This window comes from Cryphonectria parasitica, assembly GCF_011745365.1.
Source record: "Cryphonectria parasitica EP155 unplaced genomic scaffold M406scaffold_7, whole genome shotgun sequence".
Classification (NCBI taxonomy): domain Eukaryota; kingdom Fungi; phylum Ascomycota; class Sordariomycetes; order Diaporthales; family Cryphonectriaceae; genus Cryphonectria; species Cryphonectria parasitica.
In genome coordinates, this window is record NW_024468915.1 from 1,331,748 (window position 1) to 1,348,917 (window position 17,170).

Consider the following 17,170-nt stretch of genomic DNA (forward strand, 5'->3'; position numbering starts at 1 on the left):
CACACCTCGTGACAGATGCAAAGATGAAGAAACAAAAAGGTGGCAAAAAACGACCGCGACAAGATTCGAACATGCAATCTTCAGAGATAAGTTTAACAACCGAAATCTGACGCCTTACCATTAGGCCACGCGGCCGGTTGATTGGTAGATTTACGAAAGCTTCTACATTATAATTCCTCTTTGCTGTGCCGCGAGTTGGGGGATCGCAACTTCCCACGCGTCTGCTCCTCTCCTTCTTACTCTGAGCGCAGCCCAACCCGTCATGACGAGATCCGCTACGATGAGTCGATCAGAGCAGACCAAAGAGTATCCAATTGGAAATAGTCTTGATGGCTTTCGTACTACTTTTACTTCCTTATGCAAAGGGACAAAGATATCTGCACCCTGCACTACTGATACTCTAGGTCAATTTGGCCGAGAAGGTATGGTAGCCCGGTTCCGTTCTTGTACTTCTTTGATATTGGATTCGTTTTCAGATCTTCAGAACCTCACTTTGCCTCTTCTCGTCGCTCTGCAAAGCCATCCTATCTCAGGCTTGCTTCCTTCAATAAACGGACGTGGCCCCCTCCGGAGTGATCTCCTCAGACTCATCTCTGCCGTAACCTCCGACGACTTCGACCTCAGTCGCATTAAACCACTCCTCAAATCGGCCCTCTCTGACGAACCTGACGATTCTTTGTGGCACCAAGTCCAACGCGCTGTCACTGAGCCCACTCCACCTCCCCGCCCGGTCGCGTCTTCTATCTCTCAAACGCCGTGGCTGCGCAATACCAGCAGCTTTCCGAACTCATCCGAACACCGCAAATATGTTGATGTTATACTGAAGGAAGAGCTCGGCCCTATGTATGTCGGGATTCCTAACTTCTGGGACACATATTTCAGCGGCGTCGCCGATCTTGAGGTGGCGTCTGAGGCATTTTTCAAACAGTGCCTTACGGGCACCAGCCTACGCTTTCAAGACGGGTGGACTGGATGGCCTATGGAAGCGAAGCAGGATGATGTCCTCGCTTGGTTTATAGACTTCTGCGAGAGCCTCGCGGCATTTGCAGAGAGCTGGACAAGCGTGCCACGTCAGCGGAAAATATTAGCAATGCCTAATAAGCCAATCGATAGCTCTATAGGCAAACGCAAGATGGATATTGGCATCGTCAGCGACTCTCTATCGCTGCAAAACAAAACGTGTCACTGGTCTCAGATTCTGGTACCAGGAGAGCTGAAGAGCAATCCATCTGCCGACAAGCCTTCGGAGGCATGGCTCGACCTTGGGAGGTATGCGAGGGAAGTACTCGCCGCGCAAGATGCTCGACGCTTCGTTCTGAGTTTTTCTATCTGTGGGTCTTTAATGAGAGTATGGGTTTTCGACAGGGTCGGCGGTATTGCATTCGAGCAGTATGATATCAATGAAGACGGGTTTCGCTTCGTGTTTACAACACTCGGTTGTCTCTGGATGAAAGAGGACGACCTTGGATTTGATCCAACAATACTGACGGCAAAACATGAGCGCTTTATCGAGATCAAGCGAAACGATTCGATGGAGCGGATCTTCCTTGACGAAGTAATGCTACGAGTGCGTTGTATAGCCGGCCGGGCCACGACTTGTTGGAGAGCTCACCTGGACAAGAGTCCAGAGATGCGGCTTGTTATCAAAGACTCGTGGCAATATCCTGAATGCGACGAAGAAGGCGACCTATTGCGCGAGGTTATGGACAAAGGCGTTATCAACGTGGCTCGATATTATCACCATGAAACGGTTCAGGTTCGTCAGCTCGATGATGATATTCGGAACAATGTTCGACAAGGTCTTGATATTGCCACAGCGACAAACTGGCTCGAACGTTCAGCACATCAAAGCAGGCCAACAAGATATACGCCGCGGAGAAGCCGCACTAGCACAAGTACCATTGGGAAGCGCCCATCCAGCCAGACTGATTCATCTCTGCCTCCAAATAAACGATCCTGTTCATCATCTCCAACGAAGATCACCAGCGTGCTACCAAACCGAATACATCGTCGCATTGTTATTCGGGATTATGGCAAACCCATTTATATGGCAAGCTCTCGATCAGCACTGCTTAGCGCTCTGGAAGGCTGTATTAAAGGCCACGAGTCTTTGTACAAGGCAGGCATTCTTCACCGAGACATCTCTATCAACAATCTTATGATCAATGAAGACAGGAGTAATCCCTCCTGGCCTTCGTTCTTGATTGATCTTGACCTTGCTATCAGGGAACCGCGAGGTAATGCTTCGGGAGCAAAGGGAAAGACCGGCACAAGAGCTTTCATGGCAATCGGTGCTTTGCTTGGCGAGCAACATTCGTTTATGCACGATCTCGAGTCATTTTTCTGGGTGCTCTTCTGGATTTGTATTCATTACGGCGCAGAAGGTCAACTTGTTGGGGCAGTTGGATTTGATGACTGGAATTATGACCATGATGATAGACTGGTTGCGTCTAAGAAGGGGTTGATTGATGATGAGGAGGATTTCCTGCAACAGGCAGGGAAAAATTTCTCCTCGTACTATCAACCACTCATTCCGTGGGTTAACAGGCTGCGGAGAAAGGTATTTCCTAACGGAGGAAGGTGGAAGAGGCTAGAGCCGGAGCTCTATTCCTCGATGACTATGATTCTTCGTGAGGCCCGGGAGGATGAGGAGCGCAGGGTGGCAGACAACGAGAACGATAGCTAAGGGCACGGGGGAAACAAGACGGCAGCGGATTACGAGTCATAAGAACACTAACTCAGCCCATATCTGCCAGCGGTAAACATGGCGAGACTCCTATTACCTGTCCTGCTCTCGGACACTCTGGACACGAATAACAGATGAGGAAAGTATTTTAGGTCTGCTTTCTAGACCGGAGAAGAGTGAGCTTCGGCCTAAGAGCTACGTCGTGAACGCGCCGAGCGTGTGACTTGAACTTCATAATGCCATCGCACACAATCCCCTGCACTTTGCATTCCGGAACGGGGCATGCGACGCGCCCGTCTGAAGCATGGCGAAGGTGATCCTCAACATGGTTCCACATAGTCGTTGTCCTCTTGTATTGTTTGCCGCAGAATATACACGGTGGTGGAAGTGGCTTGATCGGAGCAGGTAGCATGGGAGCTATTATCGGGATCGATGTCTTTAAGGGAGTCGGCTTTGGAGGCGCTATTCGTGGCTCACATATAAACGCATAGGCTACCCATGCATTAATGGCTTCGATCTTCCTTTTCACTATCTGCTCGTCTGGGAGGTCTTCGTCAAGGTCGCTCAAGATCTCGGCAATGCGTTTCCGTTCTGGCGAAGAGTATGCTATTGGTGCTAGGCTCGGCGGTATTCTGACTAGCGATCCCTGGTACCACGTCGTCAAGGAAATGTTGTTGAAGTTGATCGTCGTCTCTCGTTTGGAAGTACTCGGAGCGTATGATGTCGAGTACTTTCCGCGCCTGCGTCTGTTTGGCATTCCTGAGCTCATTCTCTTTTTGTTTCAACTGGCGCACGTCGTTACCCAGCGCGCAACTCGGCCGGCCATACTTGTCCGCTAATGTACTGCGAAAATTTTCAAGTTTAGCTGCAAGCTGTCGAACGGTTGAGCTCGGGCTAATCATTTGCATGATTTCATCTGGCACTTTCTTCGGGGTCTCCTTGTCGCGACGAAGGCCCATGTGGTTCATGATTGCTAAATATGGGGAGCTGGTTCTACGCTCTAGGAAGGCATCTTGCACAACAGCGTTGACTTTGGCATTGTGGTAGGATTCTTGATAGGTATTGCTCTTCGGTTGATGTCTCAAAGTCTGGTCTCGGACAGACTGTCTGTAGCCCTCTGTAGCAGGTTAGAGCGCATACCTTTTGAGCTATGTGAATTTACACTCACTGTCAACGGCTTCCGCGAAGCCCCGCCGGTAGCAATACTGTGTTAATTATTCTTCCAACCCCGCTTCTTTTCCAAAGCGTTTCGAATGATGATCGAAGATAGTTCGCGAGATTGGCTTATCGGAGTTTCGACCACCATGCAGTAATGGCTCAGTATGACGAAAGACGGGCTTGTGTCGAAATTCTAGCTTCCACCGAATCTTCAAGCCACCTTGCTTAATCTTAGTCGTAAACAGATCAGCGCGGTCTCGCTCGCCTATAGCAATAACTCCTTCGGCCGTAGCCTTAGCAAGGATATGAGATATCGAGCAGAGAATAGGTAAGCGCTCTTCAATAAAGATAAACATTGTCAGGACTCGCTTCTTCTTCTCACTTTTGTAGTAGCGAAATAAAACTTGCGTCGCAAGGCGATCGCAGCTGCTATCCCTCTCGGAGTCGTGCAAAACCTATAAGTTAATATCCTCCCAACATAATACTTTTAGCTTCGGATTCTTCTTCCTTTCATCAGAATCTCCGTATATTATACACCTCCCTATACAAAGCTGATCGAGAAACTATTTGTTAATGTTCGTATAAGCATTGTCTTTCTAATTATACTTCTGAATCTTTTGGAAATCTGAAGAAGCTACAGCGCAGATAAGCTCATGTTTTCGATATTCAGTAAACATATAGAATAAGCGAAAGCAAGCATCGTCCAGTCTGTCAAGACCAATGTGGAAGCTCGAAGGATCTCGAACCCAGAGAAAATGTTGTAGAAACGTAAAAAGGTCGGATCCTATTACAGGCTTGTACTGTAGCTCTCTTCTCAGCTTGAAACGCGGTGTAATCTTGACCTTGATTGCCGTTAATAAGTAGTCATGGAGCTTTGGATCAAATTCGCTTCCAGTGAACTGCTTATATATGCCTCCAAGATTTCGGGTGTAAACCCTGACGGAGTTCTCATTGCCAATTAGCCTGCGTCGCTTTAATTCTGGCTCTCTCATGAGGAAGTGAATGAACAACTCAGCGACGCCTCTGGTTTCGTACGAGAGCGATCTCAAGCGTTCTTTCCATCGATCGCCATCACCCAGTCTCTCGCAGAATTGTTTCCACCGCTGTTTGGTGTCTGTGAGGGTCACTTTGTATCTGTCGGAGAGTAGTGGTGTCAAAAATCGGCGCTGGTTGCTGTGTATAATGATCTGCTGGAGCTCGTTCGAGCTGACTGGGGTAAGTTGGGGCTCTTCTAGCACTTGGCTCCAATCGATCTGGGATGCAATACGAAATTCCATGGTAAAAACTGGTCTGGGTCGCGAAAATAGGCAGATGATCACAACAGCAATTCTAAAGTTACGAATGCAATTCGAAATATGGAATACGAGTTGAATCACAGGTCAGCTCAGACCTGGCGGGTTCGAGGCTTATAATGGTTATCATCGTCCACCGGTCTGGCACCAGCATCCTGGACATCTAAGCGGTACCTAAGCGGTACATCAACGACAGTGTTAGGGTACTCAAGGCCCATCCCGAGGCCCGCTTCCGGGTACTGAAAAGCTGTGGGGCCTCGTCCACCACCTGAAAACCCGTCACCACAATTGGCCCTGTAATTTAGTCACAGAGCATGTGAGTATGCCCGCTCAAGAGTTAGGCATTAGGATTGATTCTTCTGATTTGCATAAGCTAATTAATGATTAGGAATTTTTTGTTCTCAGTCTCCCTCCATCCTAAACTAGACTCTACTGAAACGTGCTGTGAATTGATTTACTTGACCACTCTTTTGATCTCTTCGCGAGTGTGCTCCAGAATCTTGGCGTCCAATCCCTCCGACCTCAATTTGTCCAGCACCTGGGCATTGGTCACCGCCTCCTGCTTGTCGTTCACAGTATATACGCCACTGCCAACCTTCCCATCCGAACCCAGGGCCAAGGCCACCTCCTTTCCTGCAGTTGCAGCAGCAGCACCCTCGCCGGTGCCAAAGCTGGGGCTGAAGGCCGTATACACCAACCTCTCACCCGCCTCCTCCGAAGAAAAGAAGAGGACCCTCCCGATAGTGGGGATGAGAAGCCTGTTCACCACGAACTTGAACACACCCCCGAAATGTTCGGTGCTAAAGATGCCGGTGCGGACCAGGCCTGGGTACGCGTGCACGAAGCTGACGTGGGGGTTCTCCTTGTGCAGCTGCTCCATCGACAGCGTGACGTACGTCGCCGCCGCGCCCGCCGCGTTGCCGAAGGTGTAGTGGCCGGGCTCCTTGAGGGCCAGATCGTCCGGGAAGATGTTACCCTCGAGACCTGCGGCGAGCACGGACACGACGCGCGGCGAGGGCGCGGCGTTGAGCAGCGGGAGCAGCTCTAGGGTCAGAAGGGCGCGTGCGTAGTGTCGGATCGAGGTCAGCTTGTCGAGGCCCTCGCTGCTCTCGTCACGCGTGCCCGTGGTGAGGTAGCCCGTCGACATGAAGAGAAGGTCGATGGCCTTCTCCTGTGCTCGGATTGTCGTGGCGGCCTTCTTCATTTCTGAGAGGAGGGTGAGATCTCCGGTCAGGACGGGGATGTACTGGCCGTCCGGGTTGATGCGCTGGAGGTCCAGGACGATGGCGTCGAGGACATCTTGTTTACGGCCGATGATGTAAATCTTGGGGGCATTGAGGTTGGTGGCCAGGGCAGTGAGGAAACCGCGGCCGATGCCGTTGGTCCCGCCGGCCACAACGGCTGTGAGGCCAGTTGTTGTAGAGGATTTGAGGGACTTGTTAAAGTCTCGAATATCTGAAATCTTGACCATTTTGGGTTACTTTTTGGGAGTGGGGGTGGTGGATCTTGATAATACCGAAAAGTGCGATAGAGAATCTTAAAGATGATGATGCAAATAGCTGATTGGGAATGATGATGGAGGTGATGATCCAACGAGCGGGGTCAACCAAAGCTATCTACTTATACTTGAACAAACCATATCAACTCCAACCTGAGGTTTGTTATACATACATTTAGTTGTTCTTTACTACAGCATAGTAAAGGCTGTTTGTAATTGCTAATGAAGCCCTTGGTAATGCAATCGAGCATTCTAGGCATAAATGCGTCGGACTCTGGTACTCGTACGAGTCCGAACGCGACATCATCTCCAAAATCAAAACTTGAGTTCCGTACTCGCGTTCCGAGCTCTCGATCGTACTAATAAGTAACCACCATCAATCAACGTGTCCAACCGCTTTCCGAAAGTTACACCACCTTTTTTTCCTGACAGGCGATTATTCATCATCCAACCAGCAAAGTCGCCAAGCCAAACTATCACCCATGTAAACCTGCATGGCTTATCTCCACAAAGGCATGTGACTAATCTTCTCCGCCTTGATGAGGGGAACCAGATGCCACTGACGTAGGCTCGCTATGTTGGACGCCATAAACCATTTTGCAACAAGTTATCAATGAAAACTTACACTCACCGGCCAACAAGACTTGGGCCCCGCCTGCAAGCAATGTTTGCGCCCAATATTAAGTCGCGAGACGACGGCCACCAGACTTCTAGATTGGTAAGCCAGCCCTGCAGCCTTATAAAGCGGGTGGTGCCAAGGCCAAGAGAACAGCAGGTATGGGTGAGATTGTGCTGTCGGCGGTGTGGGGCCGTACACATCTTCACGCCAGCGCCGCTGTCGAGCGGAGAACTAACCCCTTCCGGGTATGGGGACCGGAGCCTTGAATCCGGCCGTCATGAGGCATCAAGCAAAGAAAGAGGAAGAAGGAGAAAGATGAAGGAAAAATAACACAAGACCGCGTTTTAGTAACAGTTTGATCTTGACATGAATGAGTGATTCGGCAACCCACAATTATTGACCTAAACCAATGAGTAAGTACTAATCGACGTTCGATTTTTGTGTAGGAGAAAGTATAAGTGTAGCCAGTTTCCAGAAACTGGCGATTGTCTTTTCTCCTGACAGCTTGTGACGATTACATATTCATTTCTCTGTACGGTTATCCTTTTTCTTCAATTTTCTTCTTCTTTCTTCTTCCCTGAATGGCCCATGAGCGAGAGATTCTACGGTGGAATTGGTCTTGTATAGTTTCGATAAAGACTGTATATGCTGCAGCAGTCTCTAACAATGAAGCCCTCGGATTATGGGACACCAATGTATCAGTCAATATCAGACCACTGATTTGCTTGTCCCTGAATTCTTTACGCCGACATGGATCAACTCAAACAATTGTTGCTATCTCTGGCTCCCAATCAAAGCTGTCACTACATACATGTAGTATTACAACAATCATAGCATGCAACTGCAATCAACAAACCATTCTTTCAATAGTCACTTTTGATCAATGATATGTTGACACGCAAGTCTGATGAACTTTCCGCCCTGGTAAAAACTGGTATCATGACACTTTGAGGCTTTCACAGAGCAAGCTTGAGGTGGATACGGATGCCCAGTGCCGAAGTATTCAGGTACATCTGGAACGACATAATATCAAAGAATACGACAATCCTTCTGGGACGGAATATGGGCTTGGGAAAGGGGCTGGTGCCTTATGAACTTGAGGCACCTTGTAATCCCTCATATGCATAGTGCGATCTGGCATAGAGGGATTTCGTGCACAGGCAGAGGATCTTTAGTGATCGTTACGCAGCGGTGGTTCACGCTCCAGACGACCCCAAGATCTAGTTTACATCTTACAGGGTTCTTCTGTCTAATTTCTGTATGCATCCTTACCTAGCGCATCATGAACATGCCTCCAAGTCTTGCGAGGAGGATCTGAGGATCGATATATGGAGCAGTACAAAACCGGAAAAGACAGCCGGAAACAGTCTCGGTGAGCGTGCGTGTATGAATGCACCCAAGTATACAAGTTTACCTCCTAGGAAGGTGGAAGATTCCAAAGCGAGTGATCCTCTTCTCGCTCCTTTCGTCTTTGAACTGGCGATTATCACAAGGGGGGGTTTTGTGGGAGGGACAGAGGCAGGAAGTCATGAACACGCGAGGTTCTGCTCCCTAGTACCTTTCATGCTCAAGCAGCCTTTGTTCTACAATTTACTGCCGGGGAATCAATCTAGGAGACTTTCGCTACTGGTGTGACCTCGAGATTTCATAGAACTGTCTCTTTTCTCACGAAAGTCAGAGGCATGGATTCCATAGGTTCAATTTTCACCCGCCTACTTTATCAGATGTGCTCCTCTAAGTTTCGTATCCTTCCTCGTACAGGTTCAAGGATGGAACAAGATAGGAGGAGTAAGTTCGAAGTACAGCAACATCCAGACTCCCGTGACACAATACTTTGACGTAAATATAGGTCACTCACAGGTCGATCTGATCGTACCAGTTCGTCTATCACAGTAGACTCCCATACACCCCTTGCCTTTAGCGAGAATCTCATTGTTTCACCTAGGATGACGAACCAGCCTGCACAGTTCATCCGTAAGCATTTAAGCAGCAGTCAAATCGGCTTAACCTGCAAGTCGCCCATATTTAGATCCAAGTATAACCCTCCACAAGGGGTGGGGTTGGGGGGACTGAATGTGGGGTACGCCGTTCTTCTGGCTGAAGAGATGCTGCATGGTCGGTTGCTTCCGCCGAGCTGGCGGTTGCATGTTTCACGATCCCAGCACCCGGGGGGCGGTTCAGCACCTGGGCGGCAGCAAAGAGATCGAAACACACCTATACGAGAGCAGGTAAGCACTGCAAGGCCGAGGCTGCTGAACCAAGATTCCATGCCCCCCTCTCTCCTCGCTACCAAGAGGATGAATGAGCGATCTGGTTTTGGTTTTTTTTTTCTTTTTCTTTTTTTTCATGTCAATGGGTCGTCTTTTTGGGGCTGATACGCTGAAGGAAAGAAGCAAGAATTGAGCCAATGCTTTCGTCCACCCGTCCACCCCTTTCCGAGTGTAAATCCGAGTACCCTCCTTGGTCTTTTCTTTTCTTATCAAGAATGTTGTTTACCATTTCGATAAGTGGTTGCAGCTCCTGTTATTGTAGTATTCAAGGAAGCATTTTCCTAATTTGGCAAGCAAATCATGGTGCCGATCTTGGGTTGGGCGACAGGGACATCCAGAAACGGCCCGAGTTGCGATCCAGCACAACGGAGGTGTTGACCCGCCTTGACTCGGTACGGGCCTGCCGCATGGGTCCGGCACGACGCGGACAGGGGATGCAATCCTCGATGACAACAGACACCGGGACGGCCGATGACTGCAGGTTGCCAAAAAGGATGATTGTTGAGAAACCTCGGTTTCATATGACTTGTGTTGAAGGCCGAGTCGTGGAGTGATAGACATGAGTATCTACATTTATCAGCGTTGGTGGCCGCAAGCGGACGTAAGCCGGGAGTCGTCACCGAAAGGTAATGCGGGTTAGTCCGGAGGTGCCCAAGTCTACAAGGCTCGATGACAGGGGACAAATAAGGAGACACCAGGGTTTGATCTCGTCGAGTATCAGCTTTACTGTCATACCAGGCCTTTTGGAGACAAAAGGAATTAGCAGCTGGCTGGCGTACATAAGCCATCATGCGTTGGGGGCGTAGGGATTTTGTGGTGAAGGAGCGAGACCTGGCGACGAGGACAACAGTCAACTTGTGAGATCATCTGACAGTGGCCCGTACTGCGACCGTGACCACTGCTTGGGGACTATTCAAGCCTCGACAAGCCTCGTGCTGCTTTAGGGGGAGCGTCTGAGGGCCGAGGTTGCCAGCCCAAGGTATACAAGATGCGCCGGAGATACTTATTGGCCACCATGGCAGACAGATTTTCTGGTCCTCCTGTGGCTAGGTCAATTAGAGTGAAGCCGTCGTGAAGAGGGGGGGGGGGGGCATCTGAGTTGAAGTGAATGCTAAATATAGACGTCAAGTGGCCCGGGCTGTCAGACGGCGCAGCGGGAATTAAAAACAGAGTGGAAACTTATTACTGAAGCTAGCGTCACCTGTGTAATGCGTGTGAAAGTACGTACAGGGTAGTCATGATGTTCCTTCGCACTTAGTACATAGTAACTCAGCAAATGGGTAGCACTTTGGCAAGCTAGCAGTCTGACCCGCCACTGCTATGGCTTGTATTCGTCAGCCCCCTCTCTCCTATAGTAGACAGCCCATGGACGCGAGCCATTCGGATTTCCGAAAATTTCACAGAACAAGGCTGGCGCTATATGGTCTGTCCATGCAAAGTACAGTGCCAGCACAAAGTGCTGATCGTGACTTGCATAGTACTGTATTATGGCACTATCGCATACGGCCACAGGTGCTTGGCCTCATCACAAATGTCAGATGCCGCCGATCTCTGCTTGGGTGGAGCCCAGCAAATCCTCCTGCTTCCTTCCAATATCGCAAGCTTCCAAAAACACATCTCAACTGTAACCTCTCGCGACCATGACGTTCAGCGTAGATGTGCTAGACCCTCTATTTCTGTATCCCGGCCCCCCGGGGGGGGGGTGGATCAGATTTTAGGATATCGGAACAATTGCTGAAACCCCCATCGACACCTGACAGTGGAGGAGGTGGAGGAGGAGGAGGAGGAGGTATCAGGCCTGTACAGGAAGGGTACGTCGAGACGACGTGGAATCGAAAGTCTTGTCTCTCTCTGTGCACTGTAGATGACACCCTTTTCTCCGAAAAGTTCCATGGCCTGGGTGGTTGCAAGAATTCAAAAGTAACAAGAAGGGCAAGAGTAAGAAGAAAAAAGTACCCGGACCATCCCCCAAAGACTAAATTGTGGTGTGGACAAGCTGAAGCCACAGGCTGCAGTTGCCTGCAGGTTGTGTGTCATCCCTGTCTCTGCTGCAGGTTCTATTGGTTCTCATTGGACAGGTAGGGGCTCACGGATGGATCTAGTGGGCCTGGCGGGCCTGGCGGGAGGCTAAAGCACGCGCGGTAGGGTCGAAGGCGTACAAGTAGTAGTACTAGAAGCGTGGAAAGCATCGAAGGGTCCCGGGCCCCACAACTCCCAACACGCCCCTCGTCGCTCGCAGCCCTTTTGGCGCCTCTGCTCCGCCTCAGCAAGTCGAAAGTCACCCAAGTAAACTAACTGCATGTCAGCGCTCGCTCATTTCCTCTGCCGACACACCCAATTGAACCTCTCAGTGACCTCGCCTTCAACAGCCAACCACCTGCTGATTTCAGAAATTTCCAGACCAGACAGACCCTGCGCTGCACCATCCTATGGGAATTGTGAATCGCGTGGGCCAGCCAGATGCCAGTCTGTTCCTTTTCATCCTCGTCCTCCTCCGACAACCACTTATTGCGTGAAGCAGCAGCAGTGCTTGGTACTCTTTAGAAGGCGTCACAGACATCTGCTTCGACTTATCCTACGAGAGGGGCTCCCTACCTACTTGTCTGTCAATTTTGCCTCCATTCTCCAGTTTCCTTGTCGCGCCCCTGGCCGTTTTACCTCCTCATCCCTCATCGGGTGATAGACAGCCTATATCCCAGTTTGCCGCGCATGCATCCTCAATACTAGTCTTGTGTTCTATCTACGCAGGCAAACACGGACATACATCTTTTGATCTTTTCATTCTCTTCAAGTGTCATAAATGGCATCCTAAAACCCACGCCTTCACTGTCGAGAATGGAGTGAGGTGCTTGCGAAAGACTCTCTCCTGATCAGCCATCCCGCGACCAACCTGCGGCCGACCCTCTATTCGCCCCGTCTGTCTAGCCATGTCGCAGGTCTCCGCTAATGAGGCCGTTGTCGCCGTCGACGAGACCATCCCGAGGCGGTCGTCGATCGAGAAACCGCCTGTAATGAGCGACTCGGAGTTTGAAGATGACGATCTGGATGATGATGGACTTCGACCCGTGGCCTTTCATAACCTACCCGAGGAGATCATCCAACAGTGAGGCAATCTTTTAATTTCTTCTTTCTCTCAGTCTCTCTCTCTCTCTCTCTCTCGCTCGTCATGATCTGCGAATGACGCGATCCCAACGAGGTGACTAACCAGAACTGCTACGGCGAACCAGAATTCTAGAAGTTGCCGACCCGGATGCTTTCGCATCTTTGATCCTGCTCAATTCAAAATGGCGGAGCGCGTCGCAGCAAGGCCATCTCTACGCTACCCAGCTGATGCGGTGTCCCTCCTATTCGGCGAGTCACAAGAGGGAGCCGGACGGGAAGCAGGAGAACCTGCCGCAGCTGAGGAAGCTCTTCGCCCGCGAGGTCAAGCGCAACCTGTTCGCCCCATACTTGCGTCCTAACCATACTGAGATCAAGCTCGTGTCCAATTCGATCAGCTCTTCCTCGTGCCCTGGTGGGGATGGCATGTCCTTCAGCCCGTCGCCAAAGGGCCACTACCTGCTTGCGTACAACTCGTCCCGGATCCACATCATCGACCTCCGCTGTCCCACAATTTCCGTGGAGAGGGAGCTGAAGATCCTCCGGCGGCCCGTTGCGACGTGCATCATGGACGATGGATCCTTGCTCGCTGTGCTCTTGACTGAGATGCAGGTAGACCTCTACGACCTCACACAGACTCCTCCGAAGCGTACCCAGTCTATCATTCTCGACCACAGCCCTCGAGCCATTGCTCTGTCGCCATGCGGAAACGTGCTGGCCGCTGCATACGAGGGCGGTATCGAGGTCCAGGCGCTGAACCCAGGCGCCCTGGCAACTGAGAGGAGATCTGTGAAATGCGATGGTGTTGACGCCTTAGCCTTCTCCCTGGACGGAACCCAGATCTTAGGCACTACTCTCCACTCAGCACAGCCGAGTACCGTGATCCTGACGGCTCCTTACTACGACCCGGGCGCCCAGATGTCAAGCGAGGACATCAGTGCTCTCTGGACGACATCCATCCTGTTCCCAAACTCCAGTCGCGACTGCAGTCATGCCGTCCTGCTCCAGGAGTCGAGCCACGACGAGGCGTTCTGGACCTTCACCTATGACCGCAGCTTCGAGACGTTCCGTGCCGTTCGCATCGATGACTTGCGCAACGGTACTACGTATTTCACAGGGCCAATCTCGAATACACCCTCCAAATTAGTGCCATGCACCCTGCCTTCGGCATCGTATAGTGGTGAGCTGGTCTCCGCTGGTTTCCAGGGCAAAGAAGTGTGGCTGTACGGTATACCAGAAGATCTCGAGGCCGTCCCGGATACTTCGAGTAATTTGCTCGAAGTAAACGGCTGCTCAGAAGGGGTAGCCCGTAGCGTCAGTGGATCATCTCTGCGGTCCCGTCCTCGGACGCAGGAAGCTGGAGAGAGTAGGGTTCCGCAGTGGCAGCTGCTTTGTGACAGATACCGGAATACTCTGGTCGGTGGCTTCAAGGCTGCAGAGCTTAGCGGCGTGTCTACGCTGAAATGGGTTGCCTCCTTTGGAGACCACTCGTTGAAAGAGCGTCTGGTCATCACGGCAAAGGGGGCCACACCCGCCAAGCCGATCAGCATGGATGATGATGGCATGGACTTTGAGGACGGCGGCAGGCTCACGCTTGTTGACTTTGACTACGGGCTCAACGACGGCTGTGTCAATGAAATCACAATCGAGGTAGGGATGAAGGAGCCTGAAATCCTCGAGGAGGAGCATCGTGACCTGGAAACCGAGGTCGCCATCGTCAGAAGGCGTACTGTGGCACAAAGAAGAGGAAACCGAAGTGCGATGATGAGAGCTGCGACGACAGCTGCACGACCGACCCCCGCGCGGTCTGTCGACGATCATGATGGCGACGACGACGACGATCCACTCTTACCGCGTCGGATGGGTGCTGCCCCAACGAGGCCACGGCCAGCCTCTGCGGCGACTGAAGAGACCGAGACAAATGCTGTCCTGGAAGAAGTGGAGGCCCTCGATGCACCCTACTCGCATACTGGACCGCGGTCCATCTCGACTCTACGTCGGGCGGCAACAGCGGCTGCAAATCACAGACAGCGCAACCCGACGACCTCGTCAGGAGCTCCTATTGAGTACCGTCGGGCGGACGGACGAAACGAGCACCCTCATGAGAGTGATGCAGACAACTGGGTGCCGCCACCGCCGCCTTACCAGAAGGAGGATCCTGGAGAGACGCCCGCGTTCTTGCGTCACTCGATGGTGCCCGTGATCGCCTCGGCACGACCTCACGGCACGCGAGATGAGGATGCGACTGCTATACCACCAGTACCTCGGATGCCATCCATTCCACCCGTTCCGCCTATTCCTCAGGAACACCGACCTTCCACCTCGGCTGGACTTGTGGGAGGGGTGCCGGCACAATCACAAGAACGTTCCTCAAGGCGCCAAACATATATGCCGGATCACACTGTGAGGACGCCGGTAATCAACAATGCACATCACCGCTTATCGAGCTACCCAACCATGCCCTCGGCTCAACAACAAATACCGGCCGCGTCCTCCGCGGCGAGGACATCACATTACGATGAGGATGACATCTACAATGTGTCACCTCCCGATACCCCACGCCTACAGGACAGCGTGACTGCAGACAACCGGAACACCGATGGCAGCGATATATCCCAGACGCCTGTGGGCCCTGCGTCTGACCCATCACCGTCCCTTTCAAGCACCATGCCTTACACGGGGACGCAGCGCTCCATTCCGCTGGTTCCGCGCATCCAGACAACTGCCGCCAGGTCTGCGCACCTTTCTTACCATCCCTCCAACGGTAGACAGGCCATGGTCGAGCATTCACCAGCCGACTCGACATGGAACCCGCACACAGCCGGCGTCTCGTATCCAATACCTGTCGTGCAATCTCAGACGTGGCCGATGCCACCACCTATCCCTCACGGAGCCTCCACAATCTCTACAGGCTACCCCCTAACAGCTCCAGCGACGCACACAACGATGAGCGACATAGCAGCCCATGCTCTACCCCCGCCTCCTCCGCAAGAGCTTGCATCCGAGGACCGGGCGAGTAGTAGGCAGTCCTCGCTGGCTCGACGCATCTCAACTGGTTTCCACCTTCCTCGTATCCGCGCCTCAAGTCGAAGTGAGAGCCGAAGCCAAAGCCGAGCGCAAAGTCGGGCCCAGAGCCGGAGCGACGAGAGAGCTCGACCCCTTTCCATCGCGCAACAGTCAAGCCGACCTGGGACGGCCCAAACATTTTACCAACACCCACAAATGGCGTATGCTCAGCCTCTGGCGATGGGTTCGTCGCCATCACGTGGCGTTCACACGATAGATCACGCTCACCAGGCGCCTGACCAACCTCTGATCATCAGCACCCCCACTGGTATCCAGGCCGCGTACGACGCACCTACGGGACAGCCGCTGGATCCCCGAGCCGGAGTGCCAATCGTTGCTCCCGTCCCTCGCCATCCACGCCCTGGCCGCAGCCCAGGTATCCCAAGGCCCGCCGCCGAACGATTAGAGAGCATTTATCATGGACAACAGGAGCAAGGTCATCAATTCGTCCCGAGCTTCCTGAGTCAGCCGCCTGCGCCCAGCGACTTCTCGACCCGAAACTCATCTCTGAACCGACGCCCTTCCCGCGCAGAGCGCAGCGCTGCCAAGAATATCGCTGACGCGAAGAAGAAGGGCTGGCGGCCCAGTCGGAGCAAGAGCAGAAGGGCGAGGAAGAGCAGGCCTAACGAGCCGGAATATGACGTGATGAGCCAAAGTGCCTGGACCGACATTACTATGACGACGGCTGGAGGGCGTGCGACGAGGCCGTACCACTATTCTGACGCAGAGGCTCGGAAGGCTGCAAAGGACAAGAAGTGTGTGGTCATGTAGAGGGGAATTTTGACTGGCCTGATTATACGCGATGAGTGATGATGATCTTTGAGGAACTTGACAATATAGAAAACATTGTTGTGCCTTGGGCGAACTGTCTACAAAGATATGTGGCGTTTTCTTGGTTTTCTTGGAAGAGGGTGGGAACAGGACACTGGGTAGCTTGGCACCCAGGAACCAGGTGGGCTTGAGGATTTTTTATCATTCAGAGTAGAGGGGTCCTTTTCACTGTTTATATTTTGCTATGAGGCAGACGGTAAGAATATGTCATGTCATGTCGCCAGAGATATGTGTAATTTTTTGTTGGGTGACATCATCTCAAGACGCAAGCTCTCAGAAGAAAGAATGCTCATATGTATTCTATTCAAGTAAGGTGTCCGTCCTTTTATGCATGAGATGTAATTTTGCTGTGCGCAGTTGTATTTTGCATCAAAAGAATTCTTGTTTCCTTTCCAACCGCCCCAATCCCTACTCTGGTTGGTTGTAGAGAGAGAGAGAGAGAGAGAGAGAGAGAGAGAGAGAGAGAGGGACCACGAGGGAAGCGCGGGGCTGCCTCCACCCCGCCTCTAACTCTTGAGTACTGTACTCCACATGCCCCTCCATTGTACCTGCCTAGTAGCTAGGTATGAGTTTTAGCCCCTCCATACTTTTTACTGACCACCAGACCAAATCTCAAACTTATAATGAAATCCGTTTGATACTCTTGGAACA

At 51.8% G+C, this 17,170-nt stretch overlaps 4 protein-coding genes and 1 non-coding gene across 5 annotated transcripts; 2 read left to right on the top strand and 3 right to left on the bottom strand.

The window, feature by feature from the left end:
- Window positions 1-50: 50 nt before the first annotated feature.
- M406DRAFT_t100 lies at window positions 51-135 on the bottom strand. Its single transcript has one exon. It is a non-coding gene; the product is annotated as a tRNA-Arg (tRNA).
- A 145-nt stretch (window positions 136-280) lies between these two features.
- M406DRAFT_263277 (uncharacterized protein) lies at window positions 281-2,686 on the top strand (the record flags this gene model as incomplete). The annotated part of the gene is made up of 2 exons (XM_040917579.1): window positions 281-422; window positions 477-2,686. The coding sequence occupies 2 exons, from the start codon at window positions 281-283 to the stop codon at window positions 2,684-2,686; spliced, it is 2,352 nt and encodes a 783-aa protein (XP_040773420.1).
- Window positions 2,687-3,006: 320 nt separating this feature from the next.
- On the bottom strand, window positions 3,007-3,654 carry M406DRAFT_332823 (uncharacterized protein; the record flags this gene model as incomplete). The annotated part of the gene is made up of 4 exons (XM_040920782.1): window positions 3,007-3,077; window positions 3,164-3,432; window positions 3,489-3,529; window positions 3,610-3,654. 4 exons carry the CDS (start codon window positions 3,652-3,654, stop codon window positions 3,007-3,009), a joined length of 426 nt encoding a protein of 141 aa, XP_040773421.1.
- Window positions 3,655-5,477: 1,823 nt separating this feature from the next.
- On the bottom strand, window positions 5,478-6,894 carry M406DRAFT_357459 (NAD(P)-binding protein). The gene has a single exon (XM_040923683.1). The coding sequence runs from the start codon at window positions 6,605-6,607 to the stop codon at window positions 5,591-5,593; it is 1,017 nt and encodes a 338-aa protein (XP_040773422.1). The 5' UTR covers window positions 6,608-6,894; the 3' UTR covers window positions 5,478-5,590.
- A 5,556-nt stretch (window positions 6,895-12,450) lies between these two features.
- Window positions 12,451-16,825, top strand: M406DRAFT_347518 (uncharacterized protein; the record flags this gene model as incomplete). The annotated part of the gene is made up of 4 exons (XM_040922305.1): window positions 12,451-12,626; window positions 12,751-15,349; window positions 15,482-15,692; window positions 15,906-16,825. The coding sequence occupies 4 exons, from the start codon at window positions 12,451-12,453 to the stop codon at window positions 16,457-16,459; spliced, it is 3,540 nt and encodes a 1,179-aa protein (XP_040773423.1). The 3' UTR covers window positions 16,460-16,825.
- Between the last annotated feature and the right edge of the window lie 345 nt (window positions 16,826-17,170).